Source organism: Micrasema longulum, unplaced genomic scaffold, assembly GCF_059751315.1.
Source record: "Micrasema longulum isolate JH-2025_06_02 unplaced genomic scaffold, ASM5975131v1 h1tg001068l, whole genome shotgun sequence".
NCBI classification, from domain to species: Eukaryota; Metazoa; Arthropoda; class Insecta; order Trichoptera; family Brachycentridae; genus Micrasema; species Micrasema longulum.
Window position 1 is genome coordinate 372,474 of NW_028278256.1, and position 24,796 is coordinate 397,269.

A 24,796-nucleotide genomic window follows, 5' to 3' on the forward strand; every position below is an offset into this window, starting at 1 on the left:
CCTTAAGGCAATTTCTTCCTACCTACCCAAACCGTTCAGATTGAGAAAATTACAAATACATATACATATTGAATCTTACAATTTTATACAAAAATTAAAAACAAAGATTAGCAAAATAAAAACATATATAAAAAACTAGCGGACCCGACAGACGTTGTCCTGCCCGAACGTTGGCAAAAGGCTTTTCATTGATAAATAGGTACCTAGGTACTTGTTTGTGATTAAATTCAAAAACTAAAAATGGTTTATATTCAAATATTGAATTCAATTAGGTACCTAGAAACTTGTTTATGGTTGAATTTCTAAACATATTTTTTTTTTTAAAATATGGCATTCTTTTTGCAAACGTCAAACTCCGGTCTTCACAACAATGAAGGGGTGTACTTATGTAGGAATACGATTTTTTTAAATGTATTGAAATTAATATTATTTTAGTATTACCAAAAATCCAAAAAAAGAAATAAATGGGTAGAAACTATATGGAATTTAAGGAAAGAATCTGATTGAGATCCACAAAAAACAAACGATGTTTGTAAACATTCAAAAACAAACTTTTTTATATACAAAAAACCAACATCTTTCCAATTTTTTTTGTAAATGCATTCTCCTCGAATGCAACCCTGGTAGATCGATGAATAAAACATTTATTCTCCTTACTTCTTTTTTACATGTTCGATTGAAGATTCTAATATCTACGAACACGCACAGCGCAAAGATCTATATTTCTCTGAAAACCGCACGTAAATCGGTTTAGCCGTTTAGGAGTACGGTGACATCACAGGTACAGAGGAATTATATATATAAAGGTTAACACTATACTACGAATATAAAAAAATAACACTATTCTATGAAGAGATGAGAGAGGATGGGAAGGAAAGAAGAAGGATAAAGGAACAATTGAACGTAGTTATGCAGAAAGCAGCCAGTCCACAATTTCGGAAAAATGCGATATTGATGTTATCGGGTGCAGTAAGGTCGATTCTATGTTCTATTAAAAACAGCCAGACCGCTATCATATAAAAAAAACTGTATTAATCACCTCCGGAAAAAGGTGTCGATCACAAAAACGACATTTCTCAATTTGCAGAAAACACCCACAAAACTAGAAAAATCGTGTTTACTTTAATACTATTTTAAACTGGTCAAATACACAATAAGATTTTTGTTTGTAATATATAAAAAAAACTTATGTATTCATTGTTAGTTTGTTAGTCAAAAACATTCAAACTATTGTGTTGATTTTATAATTCACTCTTTTCACAAAATGGCTATTATCTCAGTTTCACTTTTCTATGGCTGGCTGCTTTCTGTATAACTACGTTCAATTTAACTATTTAAATAGTAACATTTCAATATTGACTAAAATGTAAATTTTCCAAATAAACAACGGACCGGAGTTGTTCCGCGGGCCGTTGATCGCCGAGCCCTGTCGCTGGCTTATTCACGATTCACGATCTTCTTTAATTCCCACGCGTCTGTTATCATCTTAATACTCAATGTAAACTAAAATACACTTATCAGTATTAGCTGGCACTTTGTAAATACTGGTAGCACACATCAAACTCAATTCGAAATATTTGACAATATTTTTAAGTGAAAAAGATGCACGCATCTGTTTTATAAGTCGAACTGAAAGTTTAGGTTTTTGGTAAAAATGTGAATAAAGCGTGTTATGTGAAACAATAGTTTGTAAGTTAGTACAAATAAATTTCTGTCTAAATTGGACGATCAAGGACTGTCTGGTATGTAATAAATATATTCACTTTAATATAAAAGAGTACAGGAAAACGTCGCTTTACGCCGGGGTTTCGTTTCAAGAGACACGCCATAAAATGAACACAAATATAATGGAAGATATGTACAAGGTTAGGTTCTGTGTCAAAATTCTAAGAACAATCTATTTAATACGTATCCTGTATATATTTATTTTTAATGTATTCAATAAATACAGTTTAAATTCGTTTACAAAATAAATAATACTCTCTTTGTTCACGCCAGCTGGTGCAGGGTTCTCGCTTCGACGGTCTCGCCAATCTCGGGTGACATGCGAACGAGGAAAAAGACACACAGTTTCTTCAAAATATTATTTGTTTTCTAAATTCCGCAATGTCACATAAATTACAATAGAAAACAGTCTGAAAAAGTTAAGCGGGCACATAGTCATTAAACGAACAAATCAGCTCAAATAAAACCACAGGGTAATCACACCCTCACACTCGCAACTCGTAACACTCGAGGATGCGTACAAGCCTCGCCTGTCACTTAGGATCTTCCGTCATTGTCTCTAGAGGCTCACTATTGAATGTCACAGAAACAATAATTATTGCAACTATCCTAAAAGATAACTGCAGCTCCTTTAATTGATTACGTAGGTAACCACATTTACCTAATACACGTAACACTCGAGAATGCGTACACTCCTCGCCTGCTACGGTCTGACGTTCCGTCAGCAACTCTACAAGCGCACTTGCAGACTTCAAGATGAAGACTAAAGCTTGTTCCTCTCTCACAAGCTTTCCAAAACCTATTTCGATTACATTCTACAAAAAATACTGATATTTTAGTGCCAAACAAAATATATCTAAGACTTTTTCAAACAATTACAAGATTTCTCTTCCTCAATAAATTAAATTATATGTGACATCCTAGGACAAGAAACAATAAACTAAACTAGGATCTTAACACAGGACAAATGTCCGGTTCTTTGAAATATTATATAAAAAAATACAAGGGTACAAAGTATACACAGAAAAATAATATCTCAACTTCAGTAGACGACATTTAAAAGGGCATAAAACAATAATTCACGATATACGACACTTTTGAAATAAATGAACACGTTGCAAAGCCGAACACTAACATCTGAAATTGCTAGTCGGTATACAAAATTAACCAATAAAGCTTTCTTTGTAAAGTATTATTTTAACCCGCCAAATCTTCGGAACGAAGTTAGTAATTTAAATGCGTTCTGTAAAGAATTATTTAATAAACGAAATATTGCTCAATTTAGTTTTGGCCTTAACACTCTTGATATAAATAATGTTTTTTTTTTATAATAAATACTTACTCACCAGTTTGTAGGTACTAAGTTAAATTCTCACATTTTTTTGAAAAAAGCATCCAATTTCATTTGCTTTGATTGTTGCTTCCTTTCTTGCAGAATCATAGCATAAACTACAAATATTTAAATATTCTTTTAATTTTAATAATAGTATAATAAATATAATAATTTGATCGTACCTTTTTATTTTTCTTAAAAACTAAACGAAAACTAACTCGAAATCAATTTCACACACACAATAGGCTCCTCGCGTACACGGTAATAGAATAAAACAACGTGTAAAAGTATGTCTACTATTGGAATCGCGGCACCTACTGTTGTCTGGTGTCGGCCGAACCGGGGAATCCCACCCCGGCACCAACCGGCGTAATTGTAAATCGGCGTAAATCGAACGACATTTACCTGTATATGAATCGTGCATTTTGCCGGTGACAACATACGAACTAGAAACAATGTCGGTAACACGAAAAAGTAGCCAGAAATTAAAATGCACGTAACGTTCCATGGAAAGACAGATGCTCGGTGTATGTCTAAGAGACAGAACAAGAAATTGAGAAATAAGACCGGAGTCATGGATTTCATGGATCATGCAGCCAAATTAAAATGGCATTGGGCAGGACGCGCGGCGAGGCAAAATGGTGGCAGGTGGACACCCAGAATAATAAAGTGGTGACCGTGGGTAAACAAAAGAAGTGTTGAAAGGTAGTGTCGCCTGTATTGCCGATATAACATGGATGACGAAAGCGGGTGATGGAAGGAATGGAGACATTTGGAAGAGGCCGCCATCCAGCAGTGGAGGGAATAAGGCTGAAGAAGAAGAAAGCTAAATCAGTGGAAAAAAACAGTAAAAAGTATTTCCTGCCCCAATCTATGCTATTGTCTTCTCTGTGCTTTGCTCATATTTGCTATCTTAATGCCAATACGGAACTCACAGATCGTCTGGAGCGTTTGCAGAACCAAAGCATCCGCTTTATTTTCAATCTCAAAAAGTATGACCCTTTCGCTCCGAACTCAAGTGACTTAGTTTTTATCAGAGCATAAACATTCAATCTCTCTCACGTCTTTATAATATTCTTCACAACCCTTGCGCTCCAAAATTTATTGATGTGAATTTAATTTACCTTTCTGATCGTGGTCTTTCGCTTCGCTCTTCTCAGGAGAGAACACTTTCCATCCCTCGACATAGCACATCATTTTTTAGCTATTCCTTTTCCGTCTAAGCTGCTAGACTTTAGAATGAGTTACCTCTTCATATAAAAAATGGACCTTCAAGATACGCCTGAAACATTATTATACATAAATATATCCCCAGAATTCTGAATTCCCCGAATTTTACAGTTTTTTAAATATTTTTTTAATGTACATTTTAATCCGTTTTTTCCTTGGTTCCCTGTTCTCTCTCCTTTCGTTTTTTTTATCTGTTATAGTTTTCATTATCTGATTCCAAATTCCTCATTATTTAATACTTATTTTAAAAAGTTAATACGCCCAAGCCTTATCTCTTGATTATAAAACAGCTGTTAGTTTTAATTGATTAGGTTATTTTATTTTAAATATGTATCTTTTGATATTATATTATTAGCATGGACAAAACATATCAAAGCAGTTATAAAAAAACTAGGTTCAATTATTGGAATAATGAGAAGAACAGATGTCTTTGACAAAAATACAAAATCAATTATATACAATGCTTTTATACTTACACACTTAGTATATGGATTAATAATTTGGTCGCAATGTAGTAAACAGATGCAAGAATCAATACAAATAACAATGAATAAAGCACTAAAAGCAACTTTTAATTTTAATAAATATACTAGAACCACAGATTTATACAGAATAACAAAAATGCTCAATCTAGAGGAATTGATCTACACAGAAAAAATAAAAATGACATTTAAGATGAAAAAGAATAAAATAAAGACAAATATTAAATTGAATTGTAACTACAACATACATAAAATAAATACGAGAGCATCAAATAATTTAACTTGCGAACAACCTAGGACCAGCAGAAAAAGAAACAGTTTTTTTGATACAGCAATCAGTTTTTACAATTCACTTTCTAATGATCTAAAAAATATACAAAACATGAACGTACTTAAAAAAAACACCTAAATAAAACAATTCTTACAGCCCGTGTGACGAGTGATATGTGATTATATTTTATCGAATTTTTATTTAAACTATTGTGTTATTATACATGATATCCCCTCATACCAGCACTTTTGCTGATTGGAAATATTTCGTACAAATAAAATATGTATTATGTAAAGTTTAAAAACCTTGAAATTTGTCATAAATAAGTAAATTTTTAAATTGTTTTTTAGTGTAAAAAATTTGACCAACTCTTCTTTTGACCAGTCTGTTTTTGGTTGTCTGAAAGATATTGATTTTAGCAATAAGTCCGCCTACTTATTCTTTGTACTTGAAGTATTCAATAGACATTTTTGTATAATAAGAATGGTATTCCCATCCGAATAATACCACTATACTTAGGCGTAACTTTACGCCAAGTTTATGGGTCAAATAGAAGATAAATGTTAACTTCCTATTACAATACTGGCCCCAGTATTAAATATGTACATATTATATGCAATAAATTTATAAGCAAAAATAAACAAATAAAATTCAAATGATAATTGCACAAACCGTAACAATATTTTTTAATCTTTAAATAAAAAAAACGTTAATCTTAAATGAATTATTTTATTGTTCGACGTTTGTTATTGCAGCGATTGTAATTATTTTGTATTGTGTTACTAAGCGATTTTCATATTTTATATATTACAAAGCAGTTATTTTCATATTGTAACTATCTTTTATCCGCGGCTCGCTAGCATGGTATTAGGGAGAAATAAATTAATTTACTGTTTTTTATTAATTTTACTGTAAAAAATTGTCATTTTCCATACAAGTCTTTAATTTACAATAATTTACAATGGAATTCCATCAAGAATTGTCAATAAATAATTTAAATGAAATAAAAATATAAAACATAGATATACACGGTTAAATGGTGGACTTATTGCCGTCTATAAGTCTGGCCAAAAATAAATCAAACATTTACATGTAACAATATTAAATAAAATTTATAAAAAGTTAAAGGTTACGGTGTCTAGTGCTTACGTTATTTTTTATATAAAATACATCGTTGCATCTTACAAATATTAATTATTACTTACTTTAAAAACATTTATTTGTTTCAAACTCTTTTAACTCTCTTGCAATTTTTTTTGTACAATTTGTTTACTTCACAATATTTTAAGTTTGTCCAAAATTTGGAGACAAGGTCTTTAATTTCACAAACATCAACAGATGAGAGAACTGAAGGAATATAGATGTTTAAATATGGGTAAAATTGTGAATGTTACACAGTGTGTAAAGTCGCCACTTAAACCAACCAATAACATGTCATAAGTCCTGTAGATGCCTATACTTCTATTATTATTAAGGTAATATTACCTTCTCTAAAGTGTTTTTTATCTCTGTTGTAATATGTTAATATTAACAACTCCCCAGGTAGTTGAATCCAGTCCTTGTCTACAAAAATTTAAACAAACTTAAAATATTGTTGATAAATCCACCCGGTCCATGAAGAAGTATAGAAATTGAAAAAAAAAAATTCAGACGTTGCCTAGTATGTAGGTGAAATAATTTAATTAGATAAATTTCACCCGCATAAATAAAGGTTTCAGCTCTTTAACTTCACAAACAGATGAAAGAATTGAAGAAATATAGAAGTTCAAATATGGGCAGAATGGTGAATGTTACACCGTGTGTAAAGTGGCCACTTAAATCAGCCAATGACAGGCCATAAGCCCTGTAGATTCCTAGACTTCTATATTACCTTCTCTAAAATGTTCTTCATCTCTGTTGTAATCTGAAAATTTATTCACTTAATATTTAGATAGCTTTTTCGTTTAGCAATATAGTTTTTTCCGATGGAATTATATATTTTTCGGGAAAAAGGTAGCCTGTATCGATTGCCGACCCTCCAACTATCGCTATGCAAAAAATACGACGGTCCGTCAGTCTATAGCGACATAGTGTCGTTATTCTGTTTTACTATGTGTTATAATTAATATATGCTTTAGCTATGAACCTTTTTTTATTGGTTAATTTGTTGCGACAGAAAGGGAAAACATTTTTGAGAGGGGAGTATGGAAGTATATGCATTTACAGGGCTTATGACCTATCACTTTGTTCTCTTTACACACTGTTTAACATTCACCATTCTGCCTATGTTTAAGCATCCACGTTTCCTCAACTCAACTCAGCCCGTCTACAAACATTTGCACATACTCAAAACATTATTGATAAAATGATTTATTGATCTGTTTACTAATTTATTAAATGAAATTGTACACCATATTTATAAATGCAGAATTATTATTATTTTTATTTTTAATTATGGAAATCAATTATGAAATAGAATTATGTTGCTACAAATAATTATACATTATCTATGTGTTGATAAATAACTTATCTGTATGATATTTTTTAAATGTATTTCGCATAATGATGTTTGTCACAATATTTATAATTCTATCTTTATATTAGTTTTTTTTTAGTTTTTAGTTTTTATTTTTTCTTCAATATAGGTATAATTTATACGCTTATTGAAAGTCAATATATAAATGAATAAACAAAACAACACAATGAGATAGTCAGGTTTCAATAAATAACTACACATTCTTAAAATAATCTAATAAACTAACACAAATAAAATATTACTATTGGTTCCATATACTGCCATCTTCCATGTACTCATTAAGTCCATAATAGGCCTTTTTTAGAAGTACGCTTTTTACGAAAATTATGACTTTATTGTCCGTCATAATGAGGACACTGTCGGGTATTCAAATGTAGAAGCGTACGCAGTGCCCCACAAACGACGTACTTACCTTACTGAGCTTCAATTTCGGGATTACCAATTTATCTTTATTTCTAGTATGATTATGACTGTCGTAATTATTTTTTTTGATTTAATTGATTTTAGTATATACATTAAATAAGTTTGTTGAATTAATTAAACTCATTTAAATATCATTGCATCAACGCATTAGTTACCTCAAAACACATGGTTAAAAGGTCCTTCATACAAAAATTACTCAATTAAATTAACTATCATACATTTTTGAATTCTCTACCCTTACTGTTTTCTATGAATAAAATTAATAATAATAATAATCATGGTTTATTAAAAAAAATACAATTGCTTTATCTACTACATAATATACTTAGGTGATAGATTTCTCTGGATTATGTCTAGTCTGCCTAACTAGGTACAACCTGTTTTAAGGCAGACATTTTTATGCAAAAATAAACATATACATTACACCTACTATATTATTTATTATACAGTTATACAATATTGAATTATTTTTATTTTTTTGTTGTTTTCTTAAAATAAACATATTAATAAGACACAGTTTTAAAAAAATAAATCAGAATTACATATCAACGAAATACACATTAAAAGAAAAATAGTAAACAAAAAATCTGAGAAAGGCCTGGCCGTGGGTATACAAGAAAATGTTAATGAATTTTTGCTCCTATAATAAACAACGGACAGTTATAATATTTTTGTGTAACATAAGAAAGAAAAAATAAAATAATCTGTAAAAGATAATATGGTATTTTTTTTATAGTAATTAAAAAAGGAAATAAAAAATATTTTTTAAAAAACACAAAAATATTCCTTATTATTAAAGGGCAACAAAATAAATCATAGAAAAAAGAGTTCATATCTTTAGTTTGAATCCAGGATAGTGCATGTTTTTTAAAAGAAGAAAAATTTTGAAAGTTTGGAATCAATGAAATATTATCAGTAAAAAAATAATTGAAAATTTTTGGGCCTATAAAATATGCATGTCTCTGTGCACGCCTCGTTTTACAATGTGGTATTTCTAACACACGACTTGATCTATTTGAATTACTTGTAAATAAATTTTTATTGTTAAATATATATTTAAAACATTGAAAACAATATATTAATACCATTTATTATTTAAGAATTTTTTTGAGTAATTTTTCCGATTTTTCTCTACCTAAACCCAGTAACCAATTTTTTTTCAAATTTATTTAATTGAATCCGGGTCATGATTTTGCAATGTTTGGGTAACATATTGAATATTTTGGGGCCCAGAAACCTATTTTTTTTTTTTTGCCCAAATTCAGAGTTTGTGGTGGACCCCACACCCATCCTCTAGTTTGGCTTCCCGGTAGTGTGGGGGTGTTCCTTTTGAAATTCGGTACAATAATAAATTAAATTTTATCATAAAAATGCCAGTCTCGAAGATGTCGCGAAAGCGATGACACCGGTCACTGGTTTTTCCAAACTGTGGATTCAAGTATTACTTAATATATTAAAATAAAATCACTTTCTTTTATGTACCACTTATGTTTTTATAATTTGACAACCAACAATTTTAGGCAATACTATGCCTTCTTAAGGGTTAATTACAAACAAACATAACAAATACAAAATTTTCACAGTGAGGGTAGAGTGATAAAGTAGATCGATCAGGCATTTACAAAATGATGTGCCATGACTGCAAGTCATTTTACATAGGAAAAACATCACATACTTTTAAAACTAGATTCAAATAACATATGAGATGTCTTAAAAACAATATTTTTCGGAGTTCGCTGAACATATCCCAACAAATAGTCACTCATTAAACTTTGAAGATGGCATCGAAATTTTACATACAAACAAAAAAGGATATTCACTTGATTATTTTGAAATATTAGATATAAGAAAGGCTGTAAATAAAAATTTTAATATTATTAATAATCAAATAAATCTTAGTAATAGTCTTATTTTAAATATGTTCCCTCTCCCTAAATCCACACACAACCCCGCTCTCCTCTCTACTTTCGCAGCCACGCCCACTCTACCCTCACTGTGAAAATTGTATATTTGTTATGTTAGTTTGTAATTAACCCTGAAGAAGGCATAGTATTGCCGAAACTAGTTGGTTGTCAAATTATAAAAATATATGTGGTACATAAAAACAAAGTGATTTTATTTTAATATATTAAATAATAATGTTCCACAAAGTAAGTGCTTCAAACATCAAAAATATAAAGTATAACTCATTTTTCATTTCTATAAGAATAACAATGAATGAAGAATTTTCACGTACTAACTCGACTTTTTAATTAATTTGAATTAATCGAAATATTGCCTCATATTATCTATAGTTTGTGTTATTTTTTTTATACTTTAAGGTTGGCGAGGAGGAGATATTACTATTTGATATAAAAAATGCATGCGGCCACATCAGCAACAGAAATAAACTATAGAGAAGATGAATCAACGAGTATTAGATATCAATACCTGGCTGCAACTGTCAGTAAGCATCACATTTGCGTTCTTATAAATTTCCAAAATATTGTGGTAGAGCGGCATTCGAGTCTCAGACGTTCTGAACCATACGTCGATTCAACGTATGTATATTTATTTAATTTTCTCAACTTCACTTCAACTGTTCTCAAACAGGGAAATACCACTAACTACGACTACCGATAAAAACATTGTGAAATGGATTTGGAAAAATTAATTGTATTTTCAAAATCAAGATGGATATTGTAGAGAAATGTTTTCATACATAGTTTTGAAAGCGAAATTGTTAAAAACATGTATTTACAAAACACATGTTTGGCCTAGACAATGGTGACGTCAATTCGTGACGATGTTCTTTTTAAATTTAAACGGTCACAAACAAATTTTAATCGAATTGTGACGTATTAGGGGCGTGGCCAATGCAATGAACCATTTTCGAGTGAATTAAAAATTACAGATTTAAAAGTATTTTTTATTCTACGAATAATTACGAAAAAAATTAAATATTTTTCTCTACGTGTATTTCATAGATTCTTATTAATTTAAAGTAGTAATAAAAAAAATCGTATTTCCCAATTGCTTATTTTTTTGCCTTGCCTATTATATTATGTACAATGTATGGCGGCCTACGTGGTGTAGTGGTCAAGACGCTTGATTCACGCACGGAAGGTTCCGGGTTCGATTCCCGATGAGAACACAAAAATTAAAATGTCATTTTTCTCAAGCCTGGGTGCTCTGTGATGTAATTCACCACTGTAATTAGGCCTCCTGGCCTGTTGTGGTGCAAAAAAAAATGTAATGTAAATGTTTATTTATTTATTTATTTAATTTTACAGTACGCCCAAGTGGCATTTACAAAAAATATACAGGTAAGTACAAACATAGTAAGTTATAATTTAAAAAATAAACAACGCTTTTTGTATACATGTAGAAACAATAAAAACATACTGTCTGTCATGAAAAATAAAAAGTGAAACTTTACATAGTAAAAAATCATTTTTAAAAAAAATATATATATAAAAAAAAAATATGGAAATAAGAAAAGTAATTGAATTAAAAAGCTAATTGTAAATAACTTGTAAAGAATTTAAACAAAAATATACATAAATTTACATATACTTATACGTATATAAAAAAATGGTATTAATAAATTATTGTTAAAAACAAATAATAAAAATTAGTTTACAGTCAGTATATATAAGATAATAACATAATACACATTTACTGAAATAGGTATGTTCTTTCCAACTGCTCCAACTATTGTGAGGATCTGGCGGGATAGTTGGATGTGGTTAAGTTAAGGAACATACCCGTATTTGCTTTAAGAAGAGGAAACCACAGAAAACTCATTCAGGAGAAGCAGGACTATTGACAGGCATCAACCGACCTTCCGTTCCACTTTGACAGTGTTCGCCATTTTGAGTCCTATTTTTATATATTTCCACAATTACCTTTACTATTTTTACAATATACAATATCTATATATATGTATTTAAAATTAATATATTTTGTTCCAGTTAGCCTGAGCGTGTTTTGCTATGGTTCCTCGGTCGGGTGGGTGTCCCCATCCCTGCATCAGCTCCAGGGGGACTCGTCTCCCCTGGGCGACCCCCTGACGACCCAAGAGGTGGCTGCGGTGGCCTCTCTGTTCTGCGTGGGAGGCCTGTTGGGCTCCCAGGCCGCGGGGCTCCTGGTGGACAGGATGGGGCGGTGGTGGGTGGGATTTCTCATTGCCGTACCTTACGCCGTAAGTTTAAAAAATGACATTGTAGTGTACGAAAGATAAATCGGGACGGAGGTATTGTTGGAAACTAAGGACAGCGTGTTTATTTATTGATTGCACTCTCATTCTGACGTTAATTTTGTTAAAAAAAGTTTTCAATTAATTTATGTATAATATATGGATACTATCCATTACAGTACCAATCACAAGTTCGCGGACTAGAAGGAACATCGCCTTGCTTATGATGGCTTTTAAACTGGGTTCATTGATAATCCCTAACATTTTTAACTCATAAAATAATATGCCCAAAGCACCTACTTAACACTTGTGCGGCTGTGGTGTAACACAAGTATACGTAGGAAACAAGACAAAAAAATGACAAAATACAAGGTTTTTAAACTCTTACATATTACATATTTTATTTGTACGAAATATTCCCAATCAGCAAAAGTGCTGGTATGAGGGGATATTATATACAATAACATAATGGTTTAAATAAAAGTTTGATAAAATAACATCACATATCACTCATCACACGGGCTGTAAAAACTGTTTTATTTAGGTGTTTTTTTAAGTACGTACATGTTTTGTATATTTTTTAGATCATTAGAAAGTGAATTGTAAAAATTTATTGCTGTATACAAAAAACTGTTTCTTTTTCTGTTGGTCCTGGGTTGTTCGCAAGTTAAATTATTTGATGCTATTGTATTTATTTTATGTATGTTGTAGTTAAAATTAAATTTAATATTTGTCTTTATTTTATTCTTTTTCATCTTAAATATCATTTTTATTTTTTCTGTGTAGATCAATTCCTCTAGATTGAGCATTTTTGTTATTCTATATAAATCTGTGGTTCTAGTATATGTAGTAAAATGAAATGTTACTTTAAGTGCTTTATATATTAAGACTTGATATTTCCCTCTTATTTATTGAAATGATGAAGTTGTATGTTGTTGTTTTCGTAATATTCAAATGGACATTTTCACATCGGGCTTGGAAAGTAAAAAGTGTATTTACATGCTGCATTTCGATACAAAAAGTATTTCTTATCGGGCTGCCCCCTTAAATTTTGCTGGCCCAGAGTCCGACAGTCTTCCCCGATATCATCCAACCATTGCAAAATCGTTGTTAAACAACATCTTTTTGCTCCAGATCCCTCATGGGGTCAAATGCTCGTGCCAACGCGATTTGTTAATTTGAAAAAACTGGACTTCGCTGACGTCCTGGTGTTATTCGTAGAGCCCCATGTTGAATATTTTTTCCTCTTTATTTGGCCATTCTTAATGGGTCCGTGGATTCTGTCGAGGATTTTCCTTTTGGAGCAGTTTTACCTCGTTTTGTTATGTTTGATAATCGCCCAAGTATTCGGAGAGCATACGTCAGACTTGACTTAGGTGCTTAAAAACACCCTTTTATAACAATAATTCCGTTTTCAGATATGCTGGGCTTTGAAGATAACAGCCACATCAGTGCCTACCCTCTACGCAGCGAGGGTATTAGCTGGAGCTGGTGGTGGAGCGAGTCTCCTGTTGGCTCCTCTTTACTCCTTGGAGATTGGAAGTGTCAGAGTGCGAGGAGCTCTCGGGTCGATCCCAATACTGGCTCTCAACGCTGGAGTACTCTTCGCATTCGTCATTGGAGCGTATCTCTCCTACACGGCAGTTCTCTGGATCCAGCTGTCTTTGCCTGTCTTGTTCTTCGTCAGCTTCTTCTTCATGCCAGAGACGCCACCTTATTTAGTGAAGAAAGGAAAATACGAGGTAAAAATAAGAATAATAAATTTTCTTTCATTTTTAACAATATCAACAAAAATTGGGAGCCATTTTGTATTGGAAAAGCTGTTAAATAGTATAAAAGTTTTACTACCTGTGTTCAGGAGGATAAAAAATACAGTTCTATCGAACCTGAATGGGTGTTTGACTTCATGGCTGCTGTCAGGTAAAATCTGGAGGAAATAAAGCAGATAAATATCCGACTCCTAATATAGCGATTGGCGCGTTCGCCTACCATGATTGAAGTTTTAGATTCGGTTCCCGGGATGGTTGACATGAAGTATAGCCATCATATCATTGCCACTACATCGTAAAGTATAAAATAACTTCTGAAGAGTTATTTCATTTCGATTCAAGGTTTTTATTATGTAATCCGTAGTTATTCGACTAATTTTTAATGATTTTCAGAAAGCAGCGAAGGCGATTGCTTGGCTTAGAAATATATCGATAGACGATGCCGTGACCCAGGGAATTTTATGTAACCTTAAACAAGAAGTTCTTTTAGGATCTAAAAACTCAAACGAAGGCAATCATGAAAACGGTAATTATTAAAATACGTATTGTTTTGTGTAATGTGTTCTCGTGTTGTCATTTCAATGTTCTTCACATAACCGAATACCTCACGCAACTACTTTGGCTCAGTATCAGGCATACAAGAAACATTCACATTCTATCACTTCATCATAATATTTTTAATAATCCCACATTGCCTGTTTATCTGAGAGAGCTCTCCCAACCTCTTTAACAACATTGACTATCTATTCGCTCTAGTAACGAGATAACCTTTTTTATACCCTTTCACCGATCTAATTTTCTTGCCTCCCCTTTCACAGTAGTAGCTGCTCGATTGTGGAACAATTTTTTTGCTAATGTTAGAAATGCCCTTTCTTTATTTAAATTTAAAACAAAATTGAAATGTCACTATTTAAATATTTAGGTCCTTCCTCCTTCTTCTTTCCTTCCTATCGCCTCTTCTCTCCTCTCTTCAAAGTGTAGTGTAAATTTTTAAATAACATTTGTTTTAAATTTTGTATTAAATTATAAGAATCTGCATAATTACCTAGAATAAGTCCATGTACGAGTACTTGTAATTTTCTGAAACTGAACGATTGGGGTAGGCAGGAAGAAATTGCCTTAAGGCAATATGCCCGCCCCTATGCATATGTATGTGAACTGTACATATATATAAAGTGTTTAAATCAACTTTCTTGTAAACATCGTAACTGACAGACGCCTTTACGTCAGGGGCCAACATGTTAACTCTGGGGCCCTACTTTGTAAAATGCATCTGAAAAAAGCCAGTCTGCTTTGAGTTACCCTAAAGTTTATGATCATTACAGATCTTGTCCTAATATTTTGTAGGGTTCTATTTTTTACCGAAGACCATATTCGTTCCCTAACATAAAAACTTCTGACTGTTAGTTAGATAAATTTGTTGTTTCAAATAATATGTACCTTTCCCATCACAGACTCCCTATTTTAATAGTACTTTATTTAAATAATTTAGGTACTTGTTTACATTTTTTTGTTTATTTGTTTATTCTTCCATACATATATTTACTTACATAGAATTTCAATTTCAAAAATACACTTACATTTACATCTTAAAATGAAGCTGTAACATTATTTGGAAAAAATACCCACAAAGACTTCAGCGTCTGAGCGTGAGCCATTAATTTTTAAATGATTTAAAAGTTTATATCATATGAATATGGTATAACATAACCATGAAGAAATGAAAAAAAAACAAACAAGATTAACATATGCTGATAAAACAAAAGACAGATTTCATTATAATTTTTTTTTTTTTTTAAGAAGGTGTCCATCTATTCCTTCCATGTTAATCCAAGACCTCAAACCTACTTTAAACGGTATCAGTGATTTCATGTTTTGTAATTCTTTAGGTAGAAGATTGAAAGATCTTGGACCAACATGTAAGAAGTGCCTCTGTGTGAGCTTAGTTTTGCATCCTGAAACTGACAGTACATTATCGGATCTACTGCTAATTCGATTTAGATTATTACTAAATAATTCCCTATTTAAGTAAACATATTTCTGGCTCTGAAATAAACATAATTATCTAAAATTAAGGAGTCCACTCTCTACGTACAGTGTTATACTGGGAAATAGTCTATGTTTTTTGTACATGATCTTAATAATACTTTTCTGTGCAATTTCCATTGAGCGACTATGCACGTCTAAGACTCCTCCCCATCCTATTATACCATATGTGATGGAAGATTGAATTAAAGCGTAATATAATATTTTTAATTTTTCTTTGCTTGAAATATGTAGGTTCTAATGCCATCCCCAATGAGGAACCCTCAACATCAAGAGCAGAACAAAATAACGCTGACCAAAAGGAAATATCTGATTGGAAGTTTTTTGGTAAGATTATTTTTTAATTTAAACTCACTCATGTGTGGCTTGGTGTAACACGAGTCTACATAGGATACAATATTTGATATATGAGGGTATTAGAAATTAACTAAGAAATCACCATCAAAAACGAAAAATTAGTTACTGATAATAATAGCGTAATTCAAAACCGTCTCTAAATCTTGCAAAAACTGATTTCAACTGTGCTACTTGACACCGCCAACTTAGCATTTTCCATTGAGTCGGTACAGTATAATTGTGTTGATAAATCTTTGATGGGCGGACACAAGAATATAATTGCAAAAATGCAACTTTTCAGGAGAGCAAAAAAAACGGTATTATGAACTCAATTTTGCAAAATAAGTTATTATTTACAGATAATTTTATTTTTGTAACAACATTTAAGTAATTTGTACAAATAACAAAAATATTCCAGATATATGTACTACTTGAACCATCAAAGATGGTACAGAAAAGAGTCTAATGTTTGAGCAAGTAAATTATTCTATCAAATCCCAAAAGGAACACTCTCACACTACCAGAAGTCAAATTAGAGGATGAGTCATGGGGTCTATCACAAACTCTGAATTCGGGTAAAGAAATTTCAGGTTTCAATATGTTCAATATATGTTCAATATTCAATATGTTACCCAAACATTGCAAAACCATGACCCGGATTCAATTTAACAAATTTGTAAAAAATTGGTTACTGGATTTAGGTCGAGAAGAATCAGAATATTTGCGATTTTATAATTTAAAATTTATTTTGCCATAAAAGGGCTAAATTACGTGTTTATTTTTATAAAAAATGGAAAATGAATGATTAAACAGTATACTACTGACTAGTCAACTCGTTAGCGTTTACGTCGTGAACCCTGGGCAGTAGGATCACACTCATCACGGTGTGATCACAGCAAATAACGAGAGGATGAACGAGTTTCTGGCGTAACCAAACAAGAACCAACCAGCCAAGGGAAGGTAACCCTGACAGAAAAATCCTCCAAAAAAGGCCAGGGGAAACCACTCTGGTCATCTTTTCACAGGAATCACTCACGGAAGTAGTTGTCTTGCCCTCGGAGTAGCGCAGGACCAAAATGCTTTCGCTGTAGCGATCGCCAACGTCGGGGGGACCTGATAATGCACCGCAGAAGAAGAAGATACCCGTATCTCCATGTTTTATTTTCTCAAATATCTAAAATTCTGTCTGTTGCTTGTGGTAACACGTTGTTACATCACCACGCGCAAAGGAATTTTTAACCACAATTTTTAGGAGTTAACTGTCTGAAAACATTTTCCCTACTGAGGATCAAGATGTTTTTGGCGTACCAGCTATTTTATTTTCCTTCCAGTCACATCAAAACCAACTTTGAAGGCGTTCGCCATGTGCTTCATTATCATCACGGTCCAAGGCTACGTTGGAATATTTGCCGTGGTCTCCTTTGTTAGTGAAATCTTCGCGACGGCCGGCAGCACCATGTCCCCTAGTAATGCTGCCATCGTAGTTGGATCTCTGCAGCTGTTAGGATCCTACTTGTCCATTGTGCTGGTAGAACGACTTGGCAGAAAAGTAAGCCAAATCAAAATATTTTGTATAATGCGTTGACCCAGTTTTTGCTCAAAAATACAACATTACCCCTTAAGACTGTTATCAAAGTATACACCAAAAAACGAAAATATCATTTAAAGGCAACATCTTCATTCCCTTTTCGCACCTAATGGTACAAAGGGCATTGAACTGGTAAACCAATCGCAGCGCATGTTGGTCATTTTTTTATAACATTAAAGTATGTTGATCAGTCTTACGCTTCGGGTCCCAGTCCAGGGACTATGAAATATTTCTGTATAAAAACATCAAATACATATTTCATATTAACCTTATCGGGAATCAAACCCGAGACCTCTTGCATGGTAGGCAAATACCCTGACCACTTCACCACGAGGCTTAGAAGGCAACAGGTATTCAAAAGTACACCTTTATATTTTTTCTGAATTTGTTCCAACAGAGAGAGATATGGAAGTCTAGGCATTTACGAGGCTAATGACCTGTCATTGACTGTCAATGGCCACTTTACACACTGTGTAACATTTGCTATGTTTAAACATCCACATTTCCTCAACTATTGAATTACAATAAATACCAGAAGACGCGTAGAATCTTGTTTGCATGCATCACACTGTGTCCAAAAATCTAACATCCTGCCTGCGCGCATGCGTGAAGTGGTTGCGTAATGTTACCAGACTGCGAACAATTACGCAAATATAAAATAATTTTAAGTAATTTTTTTATTAACAAAAAGCGTTTTACTGACTGGACTGTAAAAAAACAAGTACTTTTATTAGGCAAACGTAAAAAAAACATAAAATAATAATTTAGTTATTGAGTAAATTAATTCTTACCGTTTAATAGCATACTAAGGTTTTTTAATAGAAAGCTGGGTGAAAACATCGACTACCCTGGCAATACTAACAAAAAATGTTATTGCTTTATTTAACAATCTGACCGTCGGCGTCGGTAAAATAATAAGATGTAATATTAATATTATAAGATTCTATTTTCTCAACACAGATCCTCTTCATCACCTCGGCTACCACATTGGGGATCGGCATGGGTACTTTGGGAGTTTACTTCTTCTTCAAGAACCATGGCTACGACATGACGTCAGTTGGTTGGATTCCTGTGACAGCCTTGTCCATCGGGATCTTCATGGATGCCACAGGAGTCGGTCCAGTTCCCTTTGTTATTGCCAACGAAGTATTTATGGTTCAAGTAAGGACTTTATGAAGCTTCAATAGATTTATTGCACGTTTTAACTCTCCCTTCCTGGTGATGGGTAGCTAGTACCGATTGCATCTAATAACTTTAATATCTCCATCTTTGAAACTAGATATTTTAATAATACTACCGCAATTCGCGCATTGTATGATACACTAGTCCGCAGCACATTAAAATACTGTTCCATAATTTGGGACTCTTCTGAATCAAACCACTTCCTTGAAATAAAAAAGGTTCAAAACCAATTTTTGCGATCTTAAAGAAAATAGTATTTATCCATTCTTGTATCCACCATTATTTCTAGAAAGGATGCTGGATTAAAACACCCTCGAATCTCTTCGTCAAATTTTCCTCGGGAATCATTTCTATACGCTGATTGCACAGTTCCCCAACTCTTCCATCTGTCGACTTTTGTGAAGTAAAGGATCTGAAACCTTTATCATGTGGGTGAAGATCCGGCTGAATCAAATTACCTACAAGGCAACGCCTGGCAACAATTATTATTTTTTTATACTTCTTCGTTTACCAGTTAGTAGACTCAACAATGTTTTTAGTATGTCTCAATGTTTGCAGACATGCTGGATTTCTCTGCCAGATGAATCTCACCAACATGATGAAAGTTGCAGATCCTTTATTTTACAAAAGTCGACAGATGGAAGGGTTGAGTAACTGTGGATGTTTAAACAAACATGGACAGAATGGTGAACGTTACACAAAGTATAAACCGGCCACTTAAACCAGCTAGTGACAGTTCGTAAGCCCTGTAAATGCAAAGATTCCATATTCCCTTCTCAGAAATGTTTTCTCTCTCTGTTGCAACAAATTTAGATCGTAATGACTCCCTAGGGAGAAAATTCAGCCTATCTGCAATTATTTGGACATACTCAAAACATTGTTTAATAAATCAGTATTAGTATTTTGATAATATCGATAGTCCCTATCAACAATGTCGGGTATACATTTTCACAAATTTTCACCTATTTATATAAATATAATGCCAATAAAAAGTTACATGGTATACAATAATTTATTTGATTGAAAATAATGTTATTTAGTCAGTTTCTAGGCTAATATTTTTGGTAGTAATAACTTTGTCCTTGCAAAAGTAGTCATTTTGCAGAACCGATATTGTTAATAGGGACCATCGATATCAACGTTTTTATTGTTATTTTAGGCTCGTGGTACAGCCATGACCATCTTGTCACTTTGGATCTGGATAACCCAATTCGTTCAGACGCAATTTTATAAAGATGCAGAAGACGCTGTCGGATCTGAAGGAATATTCCTCGGTTTCTCTGCTATCGCTTTTGCCGGATCCATATTCACGGCCATAGCAGTGCCAGAAACCAAGGGAAAATCTTTAGACGAGATCCTCCAACACTTCGATGGAAGAGCCAAGAACAGAAGAGATGCCGAACATAATGAAGAGAACAAAAAGACAGCGGAAAGTGTTGACGTATAACCTAATCAAATTACAGGCAGAGAGAACACGCAAGGTTTGAAAGAAATACGTTCATTTTTTGGTTGAACTACCAAATGATTTTCAGCCGTTTCAGCGTTATTGCCTCATAAAAAAATCGACAAATGGCGGCGTGAGTTCAAATGTGTTTGTTTAAAACTCTCATATGAAATCTAAAGGAAGAAAAACTTTAAAAAATTGCATGAACGTTTGATTATGCGCAGAATTATAAATATACATACTTACTGTCAAACCAGTTGATAAATCAGTGGAAAGATGGCTAAATGCCTTTTTAGGCATATTTAGTTATGTATGTCGCCGAATTCGTCTCGATGAGATTTACAATCTGGCTAAATGTGGTATGTCTTCATTTAGGTTAGACAGTATTAGCCGTGTCACTTTATAATATGTCACTGCTTTGTAACTAGAAGTCAACATCTGCTTTTTATCAAATCTTTTAGGAGCAACTTTTGTTTTTATGCCCCAATGTCCAGAATGTGTAAATTAGTTAATTTGTCACATAACTTAGAATTATTTGGGATAGATCTTCCGGCTTTTGTAGATCTCTTCGCCTCTAAAACATTGTGGAATGAAGATGAATTGGCATGGTTTAGCTCGAAGTTTTATATGTTTATCGTGTTTATGAATATATTGTATACTATTAAGAATAATAGGGCAGTAGAAACTGCCCTTTGTTTGTCTTTGCTACATAGTTTCATTTCTTCGTGTAACTGTTGTGATTATCTTAGGCCTTATATATAATAAATAAATGTCTATTTTTCTATTTCCAAAGATGGCAAATTGAGATATGACACCTCAATTTGCCAACAACTTTACAACAAACATGACATGACAACAGGCGTGACATACCATATTTAGAAATGAAGTAATGGTTGACAATTTATGATAAGTCAAACACATCTTATTTTACCGTTTTTGTTCTTGCTGGCTAAATATGAGTCGGAGAAGTCTAGACAAAATGCATCTACTGACACTAAAATTAGGCTTGTAATCTAAAATTTCGATATTTTAGACCCCATAAAACAATTGCTCTTTTTATGTACCTTTAAAAATCAACACACTATTCCTAGCCATCTTTTCACTGAATTAAGAATAACAAGTTTCACTTTATTCCAATGCATAGATTTTTACATTTTGTTCTCAAAAACTTTTAGAATAAGTACTTGATATGTTTCTTTTTTGGGTGATACCGTGTGTTTGTTTGTGTTGATTTGTTCCGACGTTTTGGCTATCGTTGCAGGAGCCATATTTGTGTTTAAGTACTAATAATTTGTACCGTGTTGCAGTTGGCAGTAGGTTCATTTATATTAGTTTTTGTAGTATGTAGTGCTGGGAACCATGGTGAGTTTAATTAGAGCCCGTCTTCTTAGTTTATGTTATTTGGGTGTCTGTGAATTTCAATTGCCTCTTTTATTATTCGTGCACTGTAACTACTGAGTTTATGTCAAATTTTTAGTTCGAAGGCGAAAAAATGTCTGGTGTCTATAAAGTGTTCCACTATTGCGGGATTGTCAGGGCGCCCAAGTTTACACGCTCTTTTATGTTCGTCAATCCTTTTCTTTGCTGTGCACCCTGTTTGACCTTTACACAATATACACTTTATGACATCCTTGGCAACTTAGTTTATAAACAGCTTCCAAAGAAGAAAAGAAAATCAAAAAGTAACATATTGATAACAGTGACCGTGAAACCTTCGCACCTATTTAGAATAAGTACTTATTTGTTTTTACCAAATGTATTTATTTTTGTACTTGTTTGTACGGCTAAAACGGGGTTCAATTTTGATATGTTAATGCCATTTTTTCTCCTGGACTCATTCAATTTAATAAAATTGTGAAACCTAACATAATGTAGCTACCTGTCTTAAAAATTATAGGAAATAAATATGGAGTCACAATTCACTGCTTAAATTTTAAAAAGCCACAAATCGAAAACCCCGAAATTTCGTTTTACTGCAAAAATATGATTTAAATCGGTCATATTTTATAAAAAAAAGACTCCCATAGACATTGCATTATAAATGATCCAAATTTCACAACAGCCTTTATGGCATTTTGCGTTTTGATGGCTAATTTCAGAGCAAAACTGACATCTATTTTATGTTTCTGAGTTACCTATCGTTGGCACAAAACTACATAATTAGATAGATACTGCTTTGAAAAACGCATCAAATTTCGATTTGAAGCCGTTTTGAAATGAAGAAGCAATTGTCTGATTTTGTGTTTGAAAATAAAATGAACTGTTTTGAGCATCATCATTCCTTGTCCGCTCCTCAATTGGAGCATATGGTGTACACAAAGAGCCTCCGGGCATCTTCGTCGGCTACCAGCTCCGTCCTCCCTCCGTCCGGCTACCAGTGCGTCCTTCCAAGTCAGGTTCGCGGCCCGTAGCTCTGACATAAACTACCGACGAACGTCATCAGATGACGTCGGGGACGTCGAGAACCTAATATCTTGTAAAGAGGCAAGCATGTTAATAGGTCTCAGGAGGCATCCGTCATAAACTGTGTAAGTAAGCTCAAATCATTGATTGATTGTAATATTAAAATAATAAGGTTTTTATCCTTCTTCTTTTGAGTCCGTTCTTGCCGTCTACCCTTCATTTTCTAAAACGAGATTATTTCCTATTGCCTATCAACTTTGATAATATGTACTATTTGAGACACATAAAATGCCAATCACCTGAACAATGAGCTTCATTAAAATTATCTCATTATTATCAATATCTTTTCCACACCAAGCGGTTCATAAAACACTGCATTAGATACACCATATACAGCGTATTTCGATAATTTGTTATATTGTGGTGGAGTAATCAGTCCTACACTTAGGTTTGATTGAAGGGTTGGCTTCTTGGTTTGGTTGATTAAAAAGAACATGTGACGTCATTTAAAGAAAGCTGTTTTTTTTTCGAACATTTTAGAGAAACTTCCCCATGCAATTAAATGCTCTAATTCTTACCGCGCGTAAGAAATCATTTTACGCATCCAATTTTCCATAGTACTGAACTTTCTTCGAAATCAACTATTCCATGCCAACTTTCCCAGGAATCGAACCCGGGGACGCTTATTGCTAACATTGGTTTTTATTTTAGGGTTAATAGGTTGCCATATTGCGCGCCTCCTGACAGTATACTATCGTAAGTCTAAATTAGGCTATTTTGAGTTGTAAATGCAGTTAAACCACTTTTCCTTTCTTTCTTAGAAGAACACTCTTAATATTATTCTTAGTGGTAGGGGTCAATGCTATGCAAGCTCCTGATGTCACTGCGACCTGTAAAGACCTATAGTGACGAGTCCCCATGAATAGTTCTCGCCCTCCAAGCCCAGGTCTATAAAGAGCGTGGCTACTGTGTGGAAGGCGAGAGTTTACATTTTGCTTAATCTCCCCCTCCAAGTCCAGATCTGTAAAGTATCGGGTATTAAGTGGGGGGTGAGCTCTTTAACATCCTCAGGTTTAACCAGTGATCCCCCGAGGATGAGGCTCCTTTTATGACGTCAAGCATCACATTCACATAGAATTGTATAGGTGTTTCCTCATCTGCACTGCAGTACCTTTATCTAGAAGTTTCGGAAAAGTTCATCCTAGCAAGGTGTTTGTTCAATCTGCAGTGCCCTGGGCGGACTCTAGCGATAACCCTCCCTTGATTTTGTCTGTGCTTTATGAGATCAAAAACAAAACTTTGCGAGTACCGTTTCATCAGTTCCTTCGCTTGGTGCTGACCAGGTACTTTTTGCCAAAGCATAACACTCTGCTTTCTGGTCCATGACTTAAGCTTATTTCGAGGAGCACATTTGGGCAACCCACAATAGGGTTCAGGGCCTATTGGGGCTGTCTCAGCTCCCAGCTAGAAAAACGCTCACGCATCTCTACGGTTTTTTTTTAAGCAATACAGACTACAAACTTTAGTATTCTTCGAGCTCAATTGAAAAAGAAAACGAGAAAAACACTGCAGTAATTATGATGCCACCGTGTTCTTCTCATATTTTAAGAATCTTACGATAAATGATTTATTCTGATAAGAAACCTGTCAATGGCTGGTTTAAGTGGCCACTTTACACACTGTGTAACATTCACCATTCTGCCCAGTCAAGCAAATACCACACAAAACACTAGGCATTAAACAGCTTATATCAATTATATACATGCAGAAAGTTACGAGCGTAATACATTTTAAAAGCTTTGTTTTTGCTCTTCTCCAAAATTGCTGATTTTGACTACCGCTTTTGGGGTTGCGATTGATTTAAATTACACA

The 24,796-nt window shown here is 33.3% G+C and overlaps 1 protein-coding gene across 3 annotated transcripts; it reads left to right on the top strand.

Annotated features, from left to right (window-relative positions):
• Positions 1 to 1,519: 1,519 nt before the first annotated feature.
• On the top strand, positions 1,520 to 22,443 carry LOC148277217 (facilitated trehalose transporter Tret1-like). Of its 3 annotated transcripts, none has more exons than XM_088233191.1 (9): positions 1,520 to 1,742; positions 10,301 to 10,425; positions 11,933 to 12,162; positions 13,575 to 13,898; positions 14,319 to 14,451; positions 16,206 to 16,298; positions 17,639 to 17,856; positions 18,856 to 19,056; positions 20,237 to 22,443. In XM_088233191.1, the coding sequence occupies exons 2-9, from the start codon at positions 10,338 to 10,340 to the stop codon at positions 20,522 to 20,524; spliced, it is 1,575 nt and encodes a 524-aa protein (XP_088089317.1). In that variant the 5' UTR covers positions 1,520 to 1,742; positions 10,301 to 10,337; the 3' UTR covers positions 20,525 to 22,443. The 3 variants fall into 3 exon arrangements, with proteins under 3 accessions (XP_088089317.1, XP_088089319.1, XP_088089320.1); XM_088233193.1 differs by having other exon boundaries at positions 1,557 to 1,656; XM_088233194.1 differs by having other exon boundaries at positions 1,559 to 1,648.
• Positions 22,444 to 24,796: the final 2,353 nt, after the last annotated feature.